General features: G+C 38.9%; 1 protein-coding gene across 2 annotated transcripts in view; it reads right to left on the bottom strand.

The window, feature by feature from the left end:
• Positions 1–225: 225 nt before the first annotated feature.
• Positions 226–20,593, bottom strand: part of SPCS2 (signal peptidase complex subunit 2) — a 34,494-nt gene continuing 14,126 nt past the window's right edge. For both annotated transcript variants that reach the window (XM_055549092.1, XM_055549091.1), the window contains 4 exons: positions 9,482–9,565; positions 8,717–8,876; positions 6,567–6,702; positions 226–1,116 (listed from right to left, as the gene is read on the bottom strand). In XM_055549092.1, the coding sequence (XP_055405067.1) occupies positions 930–1,116; positions 6,567–6,702; positions 8,717–8,876; positions 9,482–9,565 (567 nt within the window). In that variant the 3' untranslated portion in view covers positions 226–929. The remainder of the gene's footprint in view (positions 1,117–6,566; positions 6,703–8,716; positions 8,877–9,481; positions 9,566–20,593) is intronic.

The following is a 20,593-nucleotide window of genomic DNA, read 5'->3' as shown; positions in this document are numbered from 1 at the left end:
CACCTACTTTCTAAGGGCAGCTGGGAGCAAGACACACGTACGGAACGTGGACTACTACCCGGCTCAGAGTAAGTGCTGAGTGGCATCACTGTCACCACTGGACAGCGAGCAGTTCCTCACCTCCAGGTTCTCAGGGGCCTCTGACTGAACAGAAACAGAGGAAACCTATGTAGTACCACTGTCAACAGGTACTGCTCTGTTCCTTCCATCAAGACCATGACTCCATTTTTCAGATCTTCTTTCCTTTTATTGAAAAAAATTTTAGAAAATGGCAGTTAATAAAGGGCACAAACAAATCAACAGGGATATACTAGTGGAAAACATAGACAACATAAAACTAAAAATGCCACTGGCTTCTTTAATTGGTTAAAAGCACAAAACGTAACAGGCAGAAAGTCTCTCTTAAACAAATTAAAAAGCTCTGTTTTTTCCCCCAATTCTCCCCAAGTCAGATATATACACACCCACAAAAATGGTGTGTGAAGGGAAACTGTCATACACAAGAAGTTGTATCCTGAATTAGGGGAAACAGCTGTTGAAACAGGAATTAACATAAAAAGGTCAGCAACAGGTTAACAATTTTAAAAATTGAGTCTTCAAATGCTGCATGGCACAAAGCTATACTATATCAAGTACTGCTAGGTATGAAGGAGGAAGTCTGTACGGCTTTTAGCAAAAATGCTTTTCCAGAAAAGCAAATCAAAACGATGCAATCAGCAGACCAAAGAGGCTATAGCTAGATATCAGAGCTACAACTTCTCATATCTGAGCTAGAAGTTTCTATTTATCCAGAATGGGCTAAAATTTCAAGACAAAACAGGGACATTTTTAACATTTCTTACTTTATCCATATTAAGTTCTCTGTTTCTTTCTCCCTCACCCCTTAATTCGGCAAGATTCAGCCAAAAGATGGCTGCTTTTAGAAGCAGCTATTTTATTTTTCTTTCTGTGGCAAGACTGTCGTGGAGTCTAGATATCTCAGGCTCATATGCGTCCATGACCAGAGTCCCGCTGTGGTCAAAAAACTTAGCAATGGACTTGGTGAACTCAGCTTCCCGTTGCTGCTTCGTTCTTCCACTGATGAAGGTCAGTTTCAGAGTGTATTTATCATCGAACCTAAGAAAAGATGACAAACCAAAAACCAAACACAGACATTCAGCCAGTAACAACAGAGCACCAAGAGTTTTTGAAGAATAGCACTGAGCAGGCTACTGGTGATGTAGGGAACATACAGCATTATCTTTTCCAAAAAAAAAAAAAAAAAAAAATTAGGGGACGTTCAGGATAAAAAATCTGATTTGTAGGTGCTGCTATGTCCCCCTTGATTTAAGTACTATGTGCCTTCTTTACCTTGTCATAGACTGCTAAATCACATGGACTATCTTCTCTCACTTCTGCCCTTTACTTTGCTGTTATGGTACAAGGGTATTGCCAGCAGACACTACTCTCCAGTCTTACCTGATTAGGTCCCATTTCTTAATACTATACTTGGGCATAAACCTTTCTGGGAAAACCTTCCCAAATGGAGTTAGATGTCTTGCCTTTGTCATACATACACCATCCATCAGTCAACCCAAATACTGAGTGCCCATCATCTACTAGGTCTAATGATAGGCTCCTGTGCTGTCAATGAAATTATCTATTGAAATGATAATCACCTACGTGTGTTCTTTACTAGTTTCAGGGATTTTTGAGGGGAAAGATTTTGTCTTGTTTTCTATTCTTAGCTTGGCATTTGCTAGGTAATCAAATCATGATGAATAAAGAAGAACCCTTACTTTCACAGATGTTCCCCAATTCCAGGCTGCTGGGTCCCTGCTTCCTGTAATCAACCTAGCTTCAGGTTCTGCCCTGATCCCAGGCCAGCAGTATCTTTTACTCCATGAATTCCAGAGATCCCTTTTAGCTACACCTTAAGGTATCTTGAAGGCCTTTACTATCTCAATTCATTCAAGAGGGTTTATGACATTAACCCCTGGCAGGCCAATGTTCCTCCCCCGCCATCCCTACCTGTTTCTGTCTCCATTTAATTAGGGCATATTCAGTGGATTGTCAGGTTGATATCACCTTTAGAGGAAGCAGACGCTTGAGCCTCAGATTTTTTCCTGCATATTTAAAAGAGGGAAAGTCCCACCCACTTTACAGGATCACTGTTATAACAGTGCCTATCATTAACCAGTGCTCAAAAAAAAAATCATAGCTCGATAAATTGTTGTCTAGCCAGTTACTTTCAACCTGGATAGATAGGAGAAAAGGTCCTTGAATACTTTCAACACCTCAAAAAATTTTTTCAAGCCCTGCTCAACTGCTTCTATGTGATATCACAGTAATTTTTGGACTTTTGAGCCCAGTTCCATGGCTCTGATGGCAGGACACAATCTAATTTATTTTAAAAAATAGTTACTCATTAATTCAACAAATATTTATTCAGGACCAACCAGTATTCAGGACTAGGCAGTATTGGATACTAAGGATATACATCAATGAATACAACAGACAAATCCCTGTCTTTTGAGACTTTTAGTGTGTGTGAGGGAACAAACAATAAAATAAAAATTATAATGTTCTTTTAAATATGGAAAGTTGTCACTAGGCAGATGTTTGAGCATAGCCTAAAAGAAGGTGAAAGAACAAGCTATCTGGACAAAGTGTATTCCAGGCAGAATACAGTAAATGCAAAGGCCCTGAGGCAAGCACATGCCCAGAATGTCTGAACAACAGAAAGGAGGCCAACGCAAACAAAACAGAGGGAGAAGATGAGAGCCACAGGCTATGGTGTGTCCGCAAATGTGTGGAGGGTGCAGCTATGTAAGTACGGACTTCTAAGCTATGCCTAGGATTTTAGCTTTTCTCTGTGTGAGAGGATTTTGAGCTGAGGATTGAGTTGATCTGCCTTATGTTTTAAAAAGATCATTCTGCCCACTGTATTGGAAATAGACTATGGGCAGGGAGAACAGCTGCAGAGGTCCATTAGGACATGATTACAGTCACCTAATTGAGAGATGATGGCCAAGGTGGAGATATTAAGTGGTCAGAATGAATATAATTAGAAAGTAGAGCTGACAGAATTCGCTGACAACCTATTCAAAGGACCGAGAGACAGAGGAGACAAAATGATTCCAGAGTCCTGACCTGAGTAACTAGAAGGATGGAGTTGCCCTTTACTGAGATGAGGAAAACGAGGAAAAGCAGGTTTAGATGAGGGATAGCAGAGTTAGGTTTTGGATATGTTCATTCTGAGATGCTTATTAGGACCCAATGTCAAATAGAAAGCTGGGACATAACTGGAGTTTGGAGAAGAGGTCTAGGATGAAAACACAGATTTAGAAATCTTCATTATTACAAATGGTATTTAAAGTCCTGGAAGTCTGGCTAGGATTACACCTAGTGAGTGAATACAGACAGAAAAGAGATACTAGGAATAGGCACTAGTGGCATTTCAAATTTAGAGAAAGGGAATAAGAAATCACAGAGGACACTGAGGAACAGACACAAAAAGATAAGAATTATAAGATTATGGTATCCTAGAAGTCTAGTTTTTAAAAAAAGTATAACAAGGAGAGAATTATTCACTGTGTCAAATGTGACAGGTCAAATAGGATGAGGAAAGAGAACTGAAGAAAAGCAAATCCAAGAGATAATGGGAGAAGACAACAAAAGGAATAGAGAAATGAGAAGACCGTGTGAGGAGGATAAGGGAAAAGAAAAACAACTTTTTCAGTTGGAACAAATTACAACTTATTTGTATGCCAGGAAAAAATGACCCAGCAGACAGGGAAACACCAAGTAATCAAGAAGGGACAGAATCAAGTGGATGAATGGAGAGGAGGCTTCAGATAGGAACTGAGGAAGAAGGCAGAGTGTGATGAGTGCTGCAAGTGGATAAAGATGGGAGACTCCCGGCTGCTGCTCTCTCCCCAGAAACAAAGGAAGCTGAGAGTGAAGTCGGGAGGAGAGCAAGAGGTTTGAGAACAGAGAAGGCAGGAAAGACCCTCAAGGACAGTGAGAGAGTAACTGGAATATAGAAATGCCATGGAAGCTAAAAGCTAGGTTAGGAGCAAGTGAGACAATGGAGAGAAGAGGGCCAGGGAAAAGATGGTGGGCTCCGAGGATTATGGATGCCACTGGGGCTGAAGAACTGTTGGGGCAAGAGAACAAGAAGGAGACAAACTAGAAAAATATAAAGCAGTGGTCAGAGAGTGAGATATTTAAAAAATGAAATCAGTTATCAATAATACCAAGATCTAGCGTATGTCTCAAAGGAAGTAAGTATTTAAGACACTGCAGAAAACAAAATACTCAGAGGAGAGAAAGTAAAACTAAGAGACCAGCATCCTGGAACAGTCATCTACTGAGATACTGAAATCATCGATTAAGCCTTCTGAAAGGAGCTGTTAAAGAGAGTGCCAAAGAACCAGGAGCCATCTCCAAGCAAAGAGAAGTGAGTCTGTATTTAACTACAAGGAGAATGAACAAGGTGGCATATTTCCTCTCCAAAGGCACCAACAATGTGGCAGTTGGTAAAAGTCAGCAGTGAATGTGAAAAAAAAAAAAATCAGAACACTCATATACTGCTAGCGGGACTGTAAAATGGTGCAGCTGTTTTGGAAAAGAGTCTGGCAGTTCCTCAAGCAAAGAGTTACCATACAACACAGCAATTCTTCTCGTAGGTATATGAGAAATTAAAATGTTTGTCCACACAAAAACTTATACATAAATGTCTATAGCAGCATTATTCTTAACAGCCATAAGGTGGAAACAACTCAAATGGCCCTCAACTAGTAAGTGGATTAAGAAAAATGTAGTATATCCGTGCAATGGAATATTATTTGGCACAAAAAGGAATAAAATATTGATAACATGTTTGAACCTTGAAAATATTATGCCAAGTGAAAGAAGCCAGTTACAAAAGATCACATATTGTGTGATTCCATCTGTATGAAATATCCAAAAGAGGGACATATATAGAGACAGAGAGCAGATTAGTGGTTACTTAAGGTTTAGGAGAATGAGGGGACAGGGAAAGGACTGTTATATATAGGGTACAGAGTTTCTTTTGGCAAGAATAAAAATGTTTTAAAGTTGACTGTGGTGATGATTGCAAACATTCTTAAAAACGTAAGAAACCACTGAACTACTTTATGGTGTGGAAACCGTATTTCAATAAGGCTGTTAAAAAAATATTTAAGTCAGAATGTATATAATGAAATTAGGATGTTGCTTGGGTCTAGAATTCTGCAATTCTGCTTTAGTGCTCTGATACAGAGTATAGATTTATGACAGCTGAGACCAAAATGGCAGCTATGAGTCCTGCCAGAAGATAAGAACTCTGGTGCAACATTAGAATGAAGCCCAGCTCCTCCTCACAGGCATCTCCACAGGCTGGTAATGAGAGGCTGTATGGCATTGATGCTAACTTACCTTCATATATGTGAGTAACTGGAGAGCCTACTATGTACTAGGAACACTACCATGTGTTTTCAGGATGGTGACTGAGAGCATGAGTTCAAGCATGGGCTAAATTCACTTCTGGGCTCTATAACCATGGAAAAATTAATTAAACCCTTTGAGCCTGTGTTCTTATCTTTAAAATGGGTTATTCTAAGGTTTAAATGAGACAACGCGGTTGGCACAATACTCAGTACGTAGTAAATGCTCAATAGATACTTGCTTTCATAATGCTTGGTGTAAAGCTGAACAATAAGGGGGCAGTGTTAAGGTTGCTGACCCTCTGTGCAGTCGAAAATCCACATATAACTTATAGTTACTCCTCTATATAGATGGTTCCTCTGTATCCACAGTTCCAAATCTGTGGATTCAACCAATAATAGATCATGCAGTACTTCAGTATTTACTACTGAAAGGAAAAAACTCCATATATAAGTGGACCCATGCAGTTCAAATTCCTGTTGTTCAAAAGTCAACTATGTATACCAGCTGGCAACCTCACAACAACCCTACAAGTCATTTTTACCCTACTAAGGCTCAACTAGTTTACCCAATATACCAAAAGTCACACAGCTAGAGGTGAGCTGGAATTTGAACCCAGTTCTGGATACTTAGAAGACCTGAGGTGTCAGCTGCACAAAGTTACACCTATCACTAGTCAGAAACAGACTGAATTGTGCTTCTCTGAGTTGCTCAGTGCATTGCTTCAGAGATTTCTGATTGCACAGACTGCAGTCAGGATCACAGAAGACATAGAAGCTAAGGTGGTTCTTCAAAGACAGCTGACTTCATACCTCTGGCCTTTATAGTTTTATATATAGTTTACAGTTCTGCCCTCTAATTGGCTCCATTTATTGGCCACAAGGAAACAGAATTGTTCTTCATTCTCCCACCAAAGTTACTTTCTCTCACAATTTATCCTCAGAGCACTTCTGTGATAATACAATCTCAGAAGTGCAACAGGAAAAATCTTCTAGTCCATTCATAATCCTTTCTTCACTTTATATGACTAGCACTCTGATCTGCAAAGAGTAGACATATAATAGTCTGTTGATAATGACTAAACACCCAGAAAAAACCCAACCTCAGGATTTAGGAATCTGTGAGGATAGTCATACCTTTTGAGACTGGACGAGAGTTGCCAGATATCATCAGGATCCATGCCTGTAGGATCTTTCCTGTGAGCCACGAGAAAAATGCTCTTCTCCTTATACGAAGTATAAATGGTCAGGATCCCCATCATCACAAAATAGGTGCAGATAAAGTTAAGGGGAAAATACACAACATACACACAAAAGAGAAATAACACAAACTGACAAGCAAGGGCTACAAAAACTTCCATAATAGTTCTAAAGAACACAGTTTTGTCTTGCTGTAAAAACACTGAAATTTTAATTTAGAAAGGAAAAAGGTAGAGGGCATAAACCAGCTCTCTCTCTCCTGTTCGAGGACAACATATATAAGAAGATCCTCTATTACCCGGTTTGTCAAGACTTGTGTTCATTTCTCCATACAATAAAAAACAAATAACCACAGTGGACTTGACCACATAACCAATTTCAAGGGTGATTAAAAGAAAGAGAAACTAACTTTAAAGCAGTTTACTAAAGAGTCTCATGCTCTACTAAGTAAGCTAGCTGGGCGATCACAATAGTTTAGCTTACTGTAAGAACAATTACTTCGTACATACACGTAGGCTTATTATTAAACTCAAGTTTTTGACAGTACTAGCTACCATATTTGGGTTCCTGTGTGCCAGAAACTGGCATAAGAACTCTGTGTACATATGTCATTTAAATAGTGCAAAGTGAATGAGCTTTGGAGTAAAGGAGTCCTAAATTTGAATTCTAGTTCTTAACCAATGTAACCTCGACAAATTACTCCTTACTCCAAGGCTTAACACTGTTACCTCTAAAATAGCAATTAAACAGACTTTTTAGAATTGTCATTAGATTTAGTGATGCTATATATACATTTTGGAATCACTGCAGATGGTGACTGCAGCCATGAAATTAAAAGATGCTTACTCCTTGGAAGGAAAGTTATGACCAACCTAGATAGCATATTCAAAAGCAGAGACATTACTTTGCCAGCAAAGGTCCGTCTAGTCAAGGCTATGGTTTTTCCAGTGGTCATGTATGGATGTGAGAATTGGACTGTGAAGAAAGCTGAGCACAGAAGAATTGATGCTTTTGAACTGTGGTGTTGGAGAAGACTCTTGAGAGTCCCTTGGACTGCAAGGAGATTCAACCAGTCCATTCTGAACGAGATCAGCCCTAGGATTTCTTTGGAAGAAACGAAGCTGATGCTGAAACTCCAGTACTTTGGCCACCTCATGTGAAGAGTTGACTCACTGGAAAAGACTCTGGTGCTGGGCGAGATTGGGGGCAAGAGAAGGGGACGACAGAGGATGAGATGGCTGGATGGCATCACTGACTCGATGGACATGAGTCTGGGTGAACTCCGGGAGTTGGTGATGGACAGGGAGGCCTGGCGTGCTGCGATTCATGGGGTCGCAAAGAGTCGGACATGACTGAGCGACTGATCTGATCTGATATATACATTTTAGAGTATAGCACACAGAAGACATTAATAATGGTACTCATTACTATTATGTATAAAAATGGTATGATTATAAAAATGGCAAGATCCTGTTTTGTTTTAAACAAGTATAACCAAACAAAAGAAATTCCATCAAGGCAGTTTCTTGGGAGGCCATATAATTATAATAAGGTTGCTGTCATTGTTCAAACCTCTTTGGAACTCCTTTGGGAACTGTCTCTAGAACCCATGGCATATTCTTTTGAACTGCCTTAATTGTGAAAAAGTTCCTAATAGGTTGGTTTGTGTGATGCTGAAAAGAGTCAAGGTGCAAATTCTGGGACTATGATTTGAGATCAGTTTGTACACAGAGGATGAGATGGCTGGATGGCATCACCAACTCAACTGACATTAGTCTGAACAAACTCCAGGAGATAATGAAGGTCAGGGAAGCCTGGCTGTGTGTTTTGCTACTAGGTGCTCACACTTAGATTATAACCTCTACATTAGTAACTGACAGAATTAAAAATAAAATAACATATTGAATCTAAAATATCAATAATTATAACAAATTTACAGATGCTCACATTTCATAATGTTAAATCCTAACATCAGCAGGCCCCAAAGTGAAAGTCTGTTTTTTTTTTTGTAGGAAGCAGAGAAGAATATCAGTAGAGACTTAAAAAAAAACTGTCAGTAGAAAACAAACCTGAGCTTAAAGGATATGATATAACACACAAGGCCAGAACAGGTTTGGACTCTGGGAAGGGATGCATATAATCCCAAATCAAAGCCACGATGGCGAAGAAACAGGAGATGGTACAGATGATGAGGCGACCATCAATTAGACCAAAATTCTCCACATACTTGTACTTTTCCAGAAGTACCTAGTGAGAAGAACAAGGAACCAAGCTAGTAGGACTACTTCCCTCCTTGTACCTGCTTTTCTTCTTAATTTCCATGATGAAAGTTATGATAATCATTTAAATGACCAAGTAGTTCTCTGCAATCAGGATTTTGCCACTCAGAGCAAAAAAAAAAAAAAGACTAAATGTGTTTACAAAAATCACAGAGAAAAAGCTCATCAACTTCTGACACATTTTTTTAAATCCTTATCTTCTTCTTTAGACTGAAGCTAAAATTTTCTTTTCCCTTTTAAAATAGAGACATAATCAATCATGCATGCCCGTCCTATATTCCCTCAACCCTCTTGCCTCTAGGCAATTAATCTCAAAAACAACAGATTACTAGTTTTCTGGAATCCAAAAATTAAAGAACTTGAAGAGAAATTTGAGGTAAGTAATAATTATATTTTAACACATGCTCCCCTATATATACAGCAAGGTTCAGAAAATGCTTTCTGTCTCAATTCCTAATACTGAAAACTAAAGTCATTCCAACGCACAGAAAGAAAAAATCTTGCAAGAGATGTGCCATCAGTTGTACACGAACTAAAAGACACTCCCCCTCACCTCTGCCCCCAAGAAAGTACCTTTTTGGCAGAATCATCCAAAGAATTTTTCACAGCTGATCCATCCCATTTGTCAATTTTTACAGGCTTATCGTCAATCTTCCACTGTAAAACAAATTGACAAGTTGTGCATTAAAAGACATGGCATCTTACTAAAAGTAAAGTGAACTACTTCCTTAAGAGCATCCTCAAGTATACATAACATTTATTCTCTCTCCTGATGTTGGACAGCTAAACAACAAAACACTTGAAAATGAATTTGAAGGAAACTAGGTCACTAGAATCAGCTGGTAATCATATGATGTTGCCAGTCTCCACGCTGAAAAGTCAAATCTACAAGGGTAGAACACTGACACGGGTTGTAGAGACTGTAGTGGGAACTCAAATATCCCATCCCCATTTTACCCAAATATGGGAATAGAAAGGAATTGCATTTGTTCATCCTACCACTCTGCAACTACAAAACTCAAGACAATATCCATCCAGACACTAACAAAAGAATGGTCTTCTTTAATACATTTTTGTCTCCCGACATTTTACATTTTACCTGCACGTCTTAAGTAAGAAAACAGCAGATTCAGTGTTGTCTTTTGGAAAGAACATTTTGAATTAAAAATTGAGTCCTATCACCAGTGAGGTATGTGACTTTGGACAAAGCCTGCTTCAATTTCCCTCATCTGTATAGGTTTATGCTGCTGCTGCTGCTGCTAAGTCATTTCAGTCGTGTCTGACTCTGTGCGACCCCATAGACGGCAGCCCACCAGGCTCCTCTGTCCCTGGGATTCTCCAGGCAAGAGCACTGGAGTGGGTTGCCATTTCCTTCTCCAATGCATGAAAGTGAAAAGTGAAAGTGAAGTCGCTCAGTCGTGTCTGACTCTCAGCAACCCCATGGACTGCAGCCTATCAGGCTCCTCCGTCCATGGGATTTTCCAGGCAAGAGTACTGGACTGGGGTGCCATTGCCTTCTCCGGTATAGGTTTATAAAGGTTCCCAAATACTGTGCTAATTAAAGGCAAATGATTCTCTCACACACACTGCTGGTAGAAGTTCAAAAAGGTGTAACACCTACAGAAGATAACTTAGCATCTTGGATTCAACTTCTCACTTGTGGGAATTTTTCCTTATATGCATAGACATTAAATAATATACAAGGTTATTCACTGCAGCACATTTGCAACTGTAAAAATATAACTCAAGTGCTCACTTACACCAGACTGGTTAAACAAACTATGGTACACCCAGATATCCCGAAAAGGCTAAGGGACATGGGTGGGAATGAGACTTTTCAATGTGTACCTCTTTCACTGTTAATCATGTGAAGAGATTCTATAAATTTTTTTTTTCTCAAATCAAGTGATTATGTGAATGTAGGTTAAGTGAAACAGGGTACAGAAATAATCTGATAAACCTGCCTTTTTTATAGATTATATGCCCAACTCAATTTTTTCAGATCAAGTGAACAAATATATGTAATAAAAATTACAAACCAGCAGACAATCCAAAATTCATTTGGCTTTAGTATAGATTTTACTGAAGGACAGAGAAGAAATCTTAATATTAACTCTCTGATTGAGCACAAGTTCAGAGATACTGCGGACGAGAAATAAAGAGATGGAATAAATATCTGTAAAACATGAGATTTTAAAGGAACACAGAAATATAATTCATCAAACTTAATTTTGTAATTCTACATGCTATTAAACAGAAAAGAAAAACTACTGTGAAGTCTGTTGGGAGAAAATGCATGAGCTAAAACAGTCATACTTCAAGTGATTAAAACTCAAATCAAGGCTTCTCCCCTTTGTGTCTCATAAAAACAAGAATTTTCTTTGAGAAATTACTACCGGCAGCATGCTGTAATAAGATTCTAACAGCCTGCCAGCCTACAAATCAAACATGACACCTAATTTTAAAAACACAAATCGAACCAAGAAGAAATTAACAGGCTATCTAGCTAAATAGCTTGCTTATACTTACTTTAGTAAATCCCATTTTGGTAACAGCAAGCAAAAGAAGGAAACCTGTACAGCCAGAATCCATGACAGAATTTGAATTATTTATGAATGAAAGTCATTAAATCTTTTTCGGCTCATTCCAAAAAAATGATATTCTCATAGAAACTCAGCCACACGTCACTACTTGCAATGCATTACAGAGAAGAAACTTGCCACTACAATTCAGAGGATAATTTCTTGGCAATTTGGGGGGATAAAATGCATTAGAAGCCATCACAATCTGTTCTAATATAGCCTCAGTTCTAATTCCACTGGTACCTAGAAGGATCTTCAATAAGTGGAACAAGAACATTTCCAGTCAATTACATTACCAAGAAAATTTATAACTGATTTTTGAAGATACGGGAGCATCATTCATTTGGTGTACATGAAAAATCTTAGACTATGTCAGAGCAAATAGCATCTCTGCTGTAGCACAGAGACACATCTGGAAAAGAGGCAGGAGGGTGGGCATTTTCCATCATTCTCAAAAACTGTCCATCAACTAAAATGTATGATATTCGTCATGTACTCTTCACAGCTATTTAAGGTATTTTAGAAACCATTTTCTTTCCCTCACTTCTCTTCCTCAACCCTAAGAGTGAATTATCTTCCTTTGTAGTTAATAAATAAGACAAAGCAAAGGTTGGTTTCTTTTATGTTGAACCTCCCAGGATGAATCACAAGAAAATTCTGTGTAGAAAAGAAACATAGATCTTAGGTTGCCATCCTTAGAAAAACCTGTGTAAAAGGATGGCTCTTGGCTGGCATGTGGGAGGCTGACTGGTAAATGGATTCCTTCACTGATATTAAAACTTTACCCAAGTGATAAAAAGTAGCTCACTATGCCTAAACTGCTTGTATAAACAACGTGGTTTATGCTAAATACCTGTTTTTCTTCTAGGAGTCTGGAATTTTGGCACGGACCAGGGAGAGGGTGCCTATTTAATCAGCCCCTTAATAAAAAACTTGGGCACTGAGTCTCTAGTGAGATCCCCTGGCAAACAACACTTCACACACATCACATCACATTGTTGCTAAAGGAATTAAGCACAACCCGTGGGAATTTAGTGGGAGAGGACTCTCGACTCCTGCACTTGATTTCCTCTGGACTTCATCCTACTCACCTTTGCCCTTTGCTGATTTTGCTTTGTATTCATTTGCTGTAATAAATCTTACCCAGGAGTATGGCCCTGTGGGTACTTCTACTGAGTAACAGAGCAGGGCGATCCCGGGGAGCTCTGATACACAGGCAGTATTGCCAACTGAGAAATAGGAGATGTGGTAACCTGGCACACAATTCCTCTTCCCCTCATTCCCTATGTATTAGAGATACGTGTATATTGGGCACAATCAACAATCAGTGTTGACTAAGCTAATATTTGTACCAAGGTCATATACGCACATGGTTTAAAGAGTTCTGTAAGTTATTAAAATTAAAAAAAAAAAAAGAATTAGCAGTCCTGCTTTCCCTCCCTTGAGACACTCGTGACATTGTCCATTTCCCATTCCCCACAGACACACACTAATTTCAATTCCTTAGGCTGATTTTTGGGGTATCTACCTCCATATCTTAGGGAAAAGTTTATATTATTATTTTCAGTGTTCAGCATTAAGTCTTCTGACTTTTCCACCCACCATGAAAGATGAGATTTAACCAATTCATCCCCTACCACTTTCACATTTACTTTTCCTGCTCCTCCTTCACCATCTCTTGAATATAGTTGTAGTAGACCAATACTGATTTGTTATTACATAATACCTTAATTTTTTGCTAGATCATTATTTGGAGTTTACAACATGATCATAAATGCTGTTCACAGATTGTCATGTAATAGATTAGGGTTCCTTTTCTGCACAGCTTTTTGCTTTCCTTGGAGCTACTACTGTTTTCATGGCTGTTTTTAATCAGATAGTGTATTTCTCACCAATATATTCTCAAATTCTTCCCCAGTTCTTAAATCTCCTCTCAATATTTGCAATCATATTGAGCATTTTGTGAATTTCATCTTCCTAGAATCTGGAAGCCTTCTGACCTGCTTCAGTCTAGGTGGATTTCTTTCTAGGCCCACTGTGTAACTGTCATCCTGGAGTCTCCCTTTACTACCTCTCTGAGGGTTCCCTTAACCTCCTCTTGGGCTGATCCCCCTTTTCTTAGATACCATGTGTTACTCTTTGCTTGGTTTACTATTCCAGCCTCCGTCCATTATCCCCATCCCTCTCCAGCTATCCAAATTGATATACTGAAATCCTAAACCAGAATGTGATGGTTTTAGGAGGTGGTACCTTTGAGAAGTATTAGGTCATAAGGGGCTTCACGAAAGGGATTAATGCCTCGAGAAAAAGACATGAGAGTTTGCTTCTATTGTTTTCCACTATGTGAGGATACAAGAAGGTTGTCTGCAAGTAGTTAAGAAAGCTGTCAGCAGATGCAACCATGCTGGCACTGGATCTCAGACTTCCCAGGCTCAAACTGTGAGAAATAAATTTATGGTATTTGTATTAGAGCAGCCCAAACTGAATAGCATCCTCTTTTTACAGATAACATTATCGGTCTAAGAAATTTGCCCAAGGTGAAAGCCAGAAAGTAGTAAAGCTGGGACCTAATCAAGCTGTCATGATTTCAAAACTGTACTCTTTCACTACTTTACACTGTTTCCCACAAAATACAAGGAAAGGAATTATTAGCCATGAAAAACAAAAGGAAACAGATCTCTGAAGTGACAGTCACATAAAGTATCTCGATTTTTATCTAATAAATTATAGTTAATAAAGTAAAAAAAAGCTTAAAAAGATTTTAATCTTAATATGCCAACAAAACCTATACGATATAAAATATTTGGAATTTTTCATTTTCCTCCATTTGAAACCAACTGCTATTTGGCTGAAAATATGGTTCAAAAAGTCCTATCTTAAAGAAATCACTTCCCTGCCACTATCAACACAAAACACTTTATCAAGCCAGCATATCTGATACCAAACCTTGATGATGAACCATTCACAAAATTTAGGCATTTGATGGCTTTTAGAGAACATTACAAAAATTCAACTTCAGTTATGATTCTCGACTGCAAATTTGAATTAAAAAATTTTAGTACAGTGAAAACAGAAGTAAAGTTATGCAGTGATAAAGATCTCAGTGGATGTCTTCATAAAGTTCCTTAGCCTGACAACTGGGCAGTAAGACTCAAAGGATTCCTCAATTCACACTGAAGAGATGAGGATACCAGAGATAAATTGTGTCAACAGAAGAGCCCTGCTCTGATTTTAAAGGAACTCGAAGAAATAGTATTAACTTATTAATATTGGCTTGAAGAAATATTAATAAACCTTTTTCCTCCCTTCTTTGGCCTCTCTCAAATTACATGGTGGCTGCAGGCTGCAAAGACAGAAGTAGTAGATGTGGCGCATGACAGAGGCAGCATATCCAAGATGACCTTATTCACTAGGTTAAGGGACTTGATTCTGAAACAAGCAATGGAGAATATTTTAAGCAGGTGAACAACACAACCAATTTGTGTTTTTTTAAAAAGTCATTTTTAGAGGCCATTAGCAAAAGGTCTGGAGGGTAGTAACACTGGAGATCAACTCATCCGACAGGGCCCGATTTAGATGCAGGACTTGAATTAGAGCAGCAGCAGGGGGATGAAAAGGGAATATTTATGAGGTACAACTGTCAGGACTTACTATCAGACTAGGTACAAAAAATGTGAAAGAGAAAAGACAGAGGTGACCACTCAACTAGAATTTGGGCTTAGATAACTAAGCAGTCATGTTGTTTTCCAAGAGAAGGAACTGAGCAGGAAAGATGAGAAACACCCATTTGCATATGCTGAGTTTGAGATGTTTAAGCTCCACAGTTATTAGTGATTTCTTAATTTTCTAAACCATAATAAGATTATGAAAACTTATGGCAGACTCAGAAGCTGAGATACTATTTGAGTTGAAAACAACACACCCCTACCTCTCACATGTACACATTTGCGAAATGATCACAAAGCAGCAAGTTCAAAATAAGAAAAAAAAAGTTCAATTTGGGCAGCAAATGATGTTTGTCTTGAGGAAGCTTCAGTTCAGTTCAGTCGCTCAGTCGTGTCCGACTCTTTGCGACCCCATGAATTGCATCATGCCAGGCCTCCCTGTCCATCAGCAACTCCCGGAGTTCACTCAAACTCACGTCCATCGAGTTGGTGATGTCATCCAGCTATCTCATCCTCTGTTGTCCCCTTCTCCTCCTGCCCTCAATCCCTCCCAGCATCAGGGTCTTTTCCAATGAGTCAAATCTTTGCATGAGGTGGCCAAAGTACTGGAGTTTCAGCTTCAGCATCAGTTCTTCCAATGAACACCCAGGACTGATCTCCTTTAGGATGGACTGGTTGGATCCCTCTCAAGAGTCTTCTCCAACACCACAGTTCAAAAGCATCAATTCTTCAGCGCCCAGCTTTCTTCACAGTCCAACTCTCACATCCATACATGACTACTGGAAAAACCATAGCCTTGACTAGATGGACCTTTGTTGGCAAAGTAATGTCTCTGCTTTTCAGTATGCTGTCTAGGTTGGTCGTAACTTTCCTTCCAAGGAGTAAGTGTCTTTTAATTTCATGGCTGCAATCACCATCTGCAGTGATTTTGGAGCCCCAAAAAATAAAGTCTGACACTATTTCCACATCTATTTCCCATGAAGTGATGGGACCAGATGCCATGATCTTCATTTCCTGAATGAGCTTTAAGCCAACTTTTTCCCTCTCCTCTTTCATTTTCAAGAGGCTTTTTAGTTCCTCTTTACTTTCTGCCATAAGAGTGGTACCATCTGCATATCTGAGGTTATTGATATTTCTCCCGGCAATCTTGATTCCAGCTTGTGCTTCTTCCAGCCCAGCATTTCTCACAATGTATTCTACATATAAGTTAAATAAGCAGGGTGACAATATACAGCCTTGACGTACTCCTTTTCCTATTTGGAACCAGTTTGTTGTTCCATGTCGTTCTAACTGTTGCTTCCTGACCTGCATATAGGTTTCTCAAGAGGCAGGTCAGGTGGTCTGGTATTCCCATCTCTTGAAGAATTTTCCACACTTTATTGTGATCCACACAGTCAAAGGCTTTGGCATAGTCAATAAAGAAGATGTTTTTCTGGAACTCTCCTGTTTTTTCAATGATCCAGCAGATGTTGGCAATTTGATCTCTGGTTCCTCTGCCTTTTCTAAAACCAGCTTGAACATCTGGAAGTTCACGGTTCACGTATTACTGAAGCCTCTTGCTGCTGCTGCTGCTAAGTCACTTCAGTCCTGTCCGACTCTTTGCGACCCCATGGACGGCAGCCCATCATGCTCCCCCGTCCCTGGGATTCTCCAGGCAAGAACACTGGAGTGGGTTGCCATTTCCTTCTCCAATGCATGAAAGTGAAAAGTGAAAGGGAAGTTGCTCAGTCATGTCCGACTCTTAGCGACCCCATAAACTTCAGCCCACCAGGCTCCCTTGTCCATGGGATTTGCCAGGCAAGAGTACTGTAGTGGGGTGCCATTGCCTTCTCCAGCTGAAGCCTCTTACTATCATCTAATTTAGAGTACAATTCAGAAATACCAAGATATCTCAAAAAGAGATATTATAGCTCCTGGTAACATAATCTTCAATTTCCATCTTTTTTTTTTCCTTTTTAATAAAAATGGCCAAGAAATACTGCAAAGAAAATTACTTCTTAATAGTGGCTTATTACTATCTATCGTTATCACTGGAGTTAAGTTGCAGGTTAGAAATTACCACGTTAATTATGAGCATGAACATTAGTGGCAACACCAGAGTAAGTGGAAGTAAGTAAGTGGAGGTAAATAAGTGGAGGTTAAGTAAGTGGAGCTAAGTAAGCGGAGGTAATTAGACTGGCTCCAGCTATGGCAAGTAGGCACTGAGACATATAAATCTGGGGCTCAGAGCAGAGGTCTATATTGAAAACATAAATGTGGAAGTCATTAACTTACAGACAGTATTTAAGCCAGGACAATGTGTATCTCCTTGGGATGTGTACACAGACAGGCCCAGGGGCTTGCCAGTACTTACAGGTCAGGAAGAAAAAACTAACAACCATAAAGACAGATAAATGGAGGAGGAAAACCAGGGCAAGTGGTGTTCTAAAAGCCACACAAAGAAAATATTTCAAGAAAGAAGTGATCAATGAGTCATATACTCAAGATCAGGTAATAACAAAAACCACTATTGAGATCTGACAAGATGGAAGTCAGAGCAGAGAAACGGTGCAGGCCTAAAACAGGGAGCTGGGCTGTGAGAGGTTAGTAACATCTATGATACCACTGTGTTATTCAGTGATAAGTAGTTAAAAAAAAAATAACTTGATGCTTTAAAGATTACTCCATGAACGCTGTAAAATGAATGAGTTTTAAAAACAGATCTAATTCATGTATCAGAAAACTCATCATATAAAAATGTGCAATGGTTTTCATTCTATTCACATTATACAACCATCAATATCTAATTCCCAAACACTGTCATCATCCCCAAAAGAAACCCCATAACCATAAACAAGTTATTCCAATTACCATGACCCCACTCCCAGCCTTGGCAACCACTACTTTCTGCTTGCATGAATCTGCCTATTCCAGACATTTATCATTTATGGAATCATATAATATGTGGCCTTTTGTGATTAGCTTTTCTCACTTAGTGTATTTTCAAGGTTCATCTGTATTGTGTCCTGTGTCAGTGTCTCATTCCTTTTTATGGCCAGGTAATACTTCACCGCATGGAAATACCACACTTTTATGGCTTGCTTCCACCTCCTAGCTATTGTGAATAATGCTGCTATGATCGAAGTTTTTGTGTAGACACATTTTCAATTCTCTTGAGTTCATAACTAGGAGTGGAACATGCTGAGTTATAACTTTTTCATCATTTTACATTTCCATCAGAAATGCAGGAGGCTCCCAATATTTCCATATCCTCACCAAAAATGGTTATTTTTATTATAGCCATCCTAGTGGCTTCTCATTGCAGTTTTGATTTGCATTTAGTAATTAATGGTGTTGAGATCTTTTCATGTGCTTACTGACCATTTGTATTAATGTATATTGTTTGAAGAAACGTCAATTCACATCCTTTATTCTTTTCAAAATTGGTTTGTCTTTTTTATTATCAAGTTATAAGACACTTTATATAGTCTAGATCCTAGACCCTTATCAGATATACGACTTGCAAACATCTTCTCTCATGCTGTGGACTGTCCTTCCACTTTCTTGATAATGTCCTTTGATATGAAAAACTTTTTTGATGAATCAAAAATAATGAGTTTTGACATGTTTTTAAAGTTTGGTTTGCAAAATGCAATTAAAAGTCTGCATCTTATTTCTTTAAACACAAACACAGGCATCACAGTAGTGCCATAAAACTGTTCGCTCTGTCAGAGCTTGGTTAGGGTACAGGCATACTACCCTGTGCAAGTTTGGCAAGCAAAGATCCCACTGAAGAGAGCAGAAGAGTATATATGACCTAAGGATGCATGGCTGGTGGGTGACAAAGCCATGGTTTCAGCCTAGGTCCTCCAACTTCACATCAGATGCTCTTTCCACTACTACATTAGCTAGAACATGGTCTGCTCCAGTATGAAAGGCAATGTGCTAAGTAAGGTAAGAGTACTGGATTAAGAGCTGGGCAGCCAGATTCTGGAACTGTAACTGATTGTGTGGTCTTGGATAAATTGCTTCATCTTCCCCTCTCCAACTGTATCAATGTCTGTATCTATGTCTCTAAAATGAGGAGGCTGGAACAGATGAACTTCAAGGTCTCTTCAATACAAACACTTTAGAGAAATCACTACTGATTAAACAGAATAGTTGAAAACCAAACAAGAAAAAAAAAATCTTAAAATGTCTGAATCAGTAGGGATTTAAAAAGTCATCTAAGACAGACATTCTCAACCTGGATGTAACTGTTAAAATGTAAAAGAAAAAAATAAATAAACAGCTATGTGTGAAACCATGCAGCTGTCCAGGCCCCACCCCTAGAGAACCTGATTCAGTTCTGGGATGAGGTCCAGAAGTTTGTATTTTTAACTAAAGCCCCAAGAGGGTCTGATGCAAATAGTCTTCATAACACGTTACAAAAAATATTATCTAAGAAGGGAAGGCCAGAGAAACTAGCTAGTTAGTGGCAGCTATCTGTTTCGTTCAATGTTTACTATGTACCAGAAACCACTTTTTAAGGTAAAAACTATTATTATCCCCACTTTACAGATGAGAAAACTGAGATACAAAGAGATTTATTATTTTGCCCAAGAACACATTTCTGATAAGTGGCAGAGCAAGAATTCAAAGCCAGCCAGCCAGCCTGGCACCAGAACCTATATTCTCAACTACAAAGATATAAAAATTCTGCTCTATCAGGTTGACAGTTCAGCCAGGAGACAGAAATCCACATACAAAGTTAAAAGGGCTGGGTACAGCTTCTAAAAAGCATATTTTAATACCACACATCAATTTTAATAGCCAAAAAATCCAGCCAGGAGACAGCAATCTGGCTATGAGATTAAAATTTGGATACAGTTCTGAAAAGCATGCTTTAATAGTGTAGTAGTGTCAGTCACTCAGTCAAGTCCAACTCTTTGTGACCCTGTGGACTGTAGCCCACCAGGCTCCTCTGTGCATGGGATTTTCCAGCCAATACTGGAGTGTGTTGCCATTTCCTCCTCCAGGGGATCTTCCCGACCCAGGGATCAAACCCAGGTCTCCCACAGTGCAGCCAGATTCTTTACTGTCTGAGCTACCATGGAAGCCCTGGTGCTTTAATACCACATGTCAATTTTAACAGCCAAAGCAGATTAAGTAAACAAAATTTTTTTTATAGCCTGCTACATAGAACAAAATAAGTTATCATAATGATCTAAGTTATTCTGTGATGGAAGCTGGAAGGTTATATTTGCATATCTATTTTTAAGATCAGGAAGCTAGAATTGCTTTGTTCTCCAAGTCAGTTTCAAAGGAGCAGAAACTCACATCTGTTTAGGGAAAACTAGAAGCACATTTGCATCTCTTTATTACATTTCTTTGGCAAATAAAACCACAGCTGCAAGAAATAAAATAACCCCCCCCCCCAAATTGAATTAAAGAAATGTAAAGTAACAGCCCCTCATTTT

Source organism: Bubalus kerabau, chromosome 15, assembly GCF_029407905.1.
Source record: "Bubalus kerabau isolate K-KA32 ecotype Philippines breed swamp buffalo chromosome 15, PCC_UOA_SB_1v2, whole genome shotgun sequence".
In the NCBI taxonomy this organism is placed as follows: Eukaryota; Metazoa; Chordata; class Mammalia; order Artiodactyla; family Bovidae; genus Bubalus; species Bubalus kerabau.
Note: the sequence above shows the minus strand (reverse complement) of the source record. Positions and strands in the feature narration are given on the sequence as shown.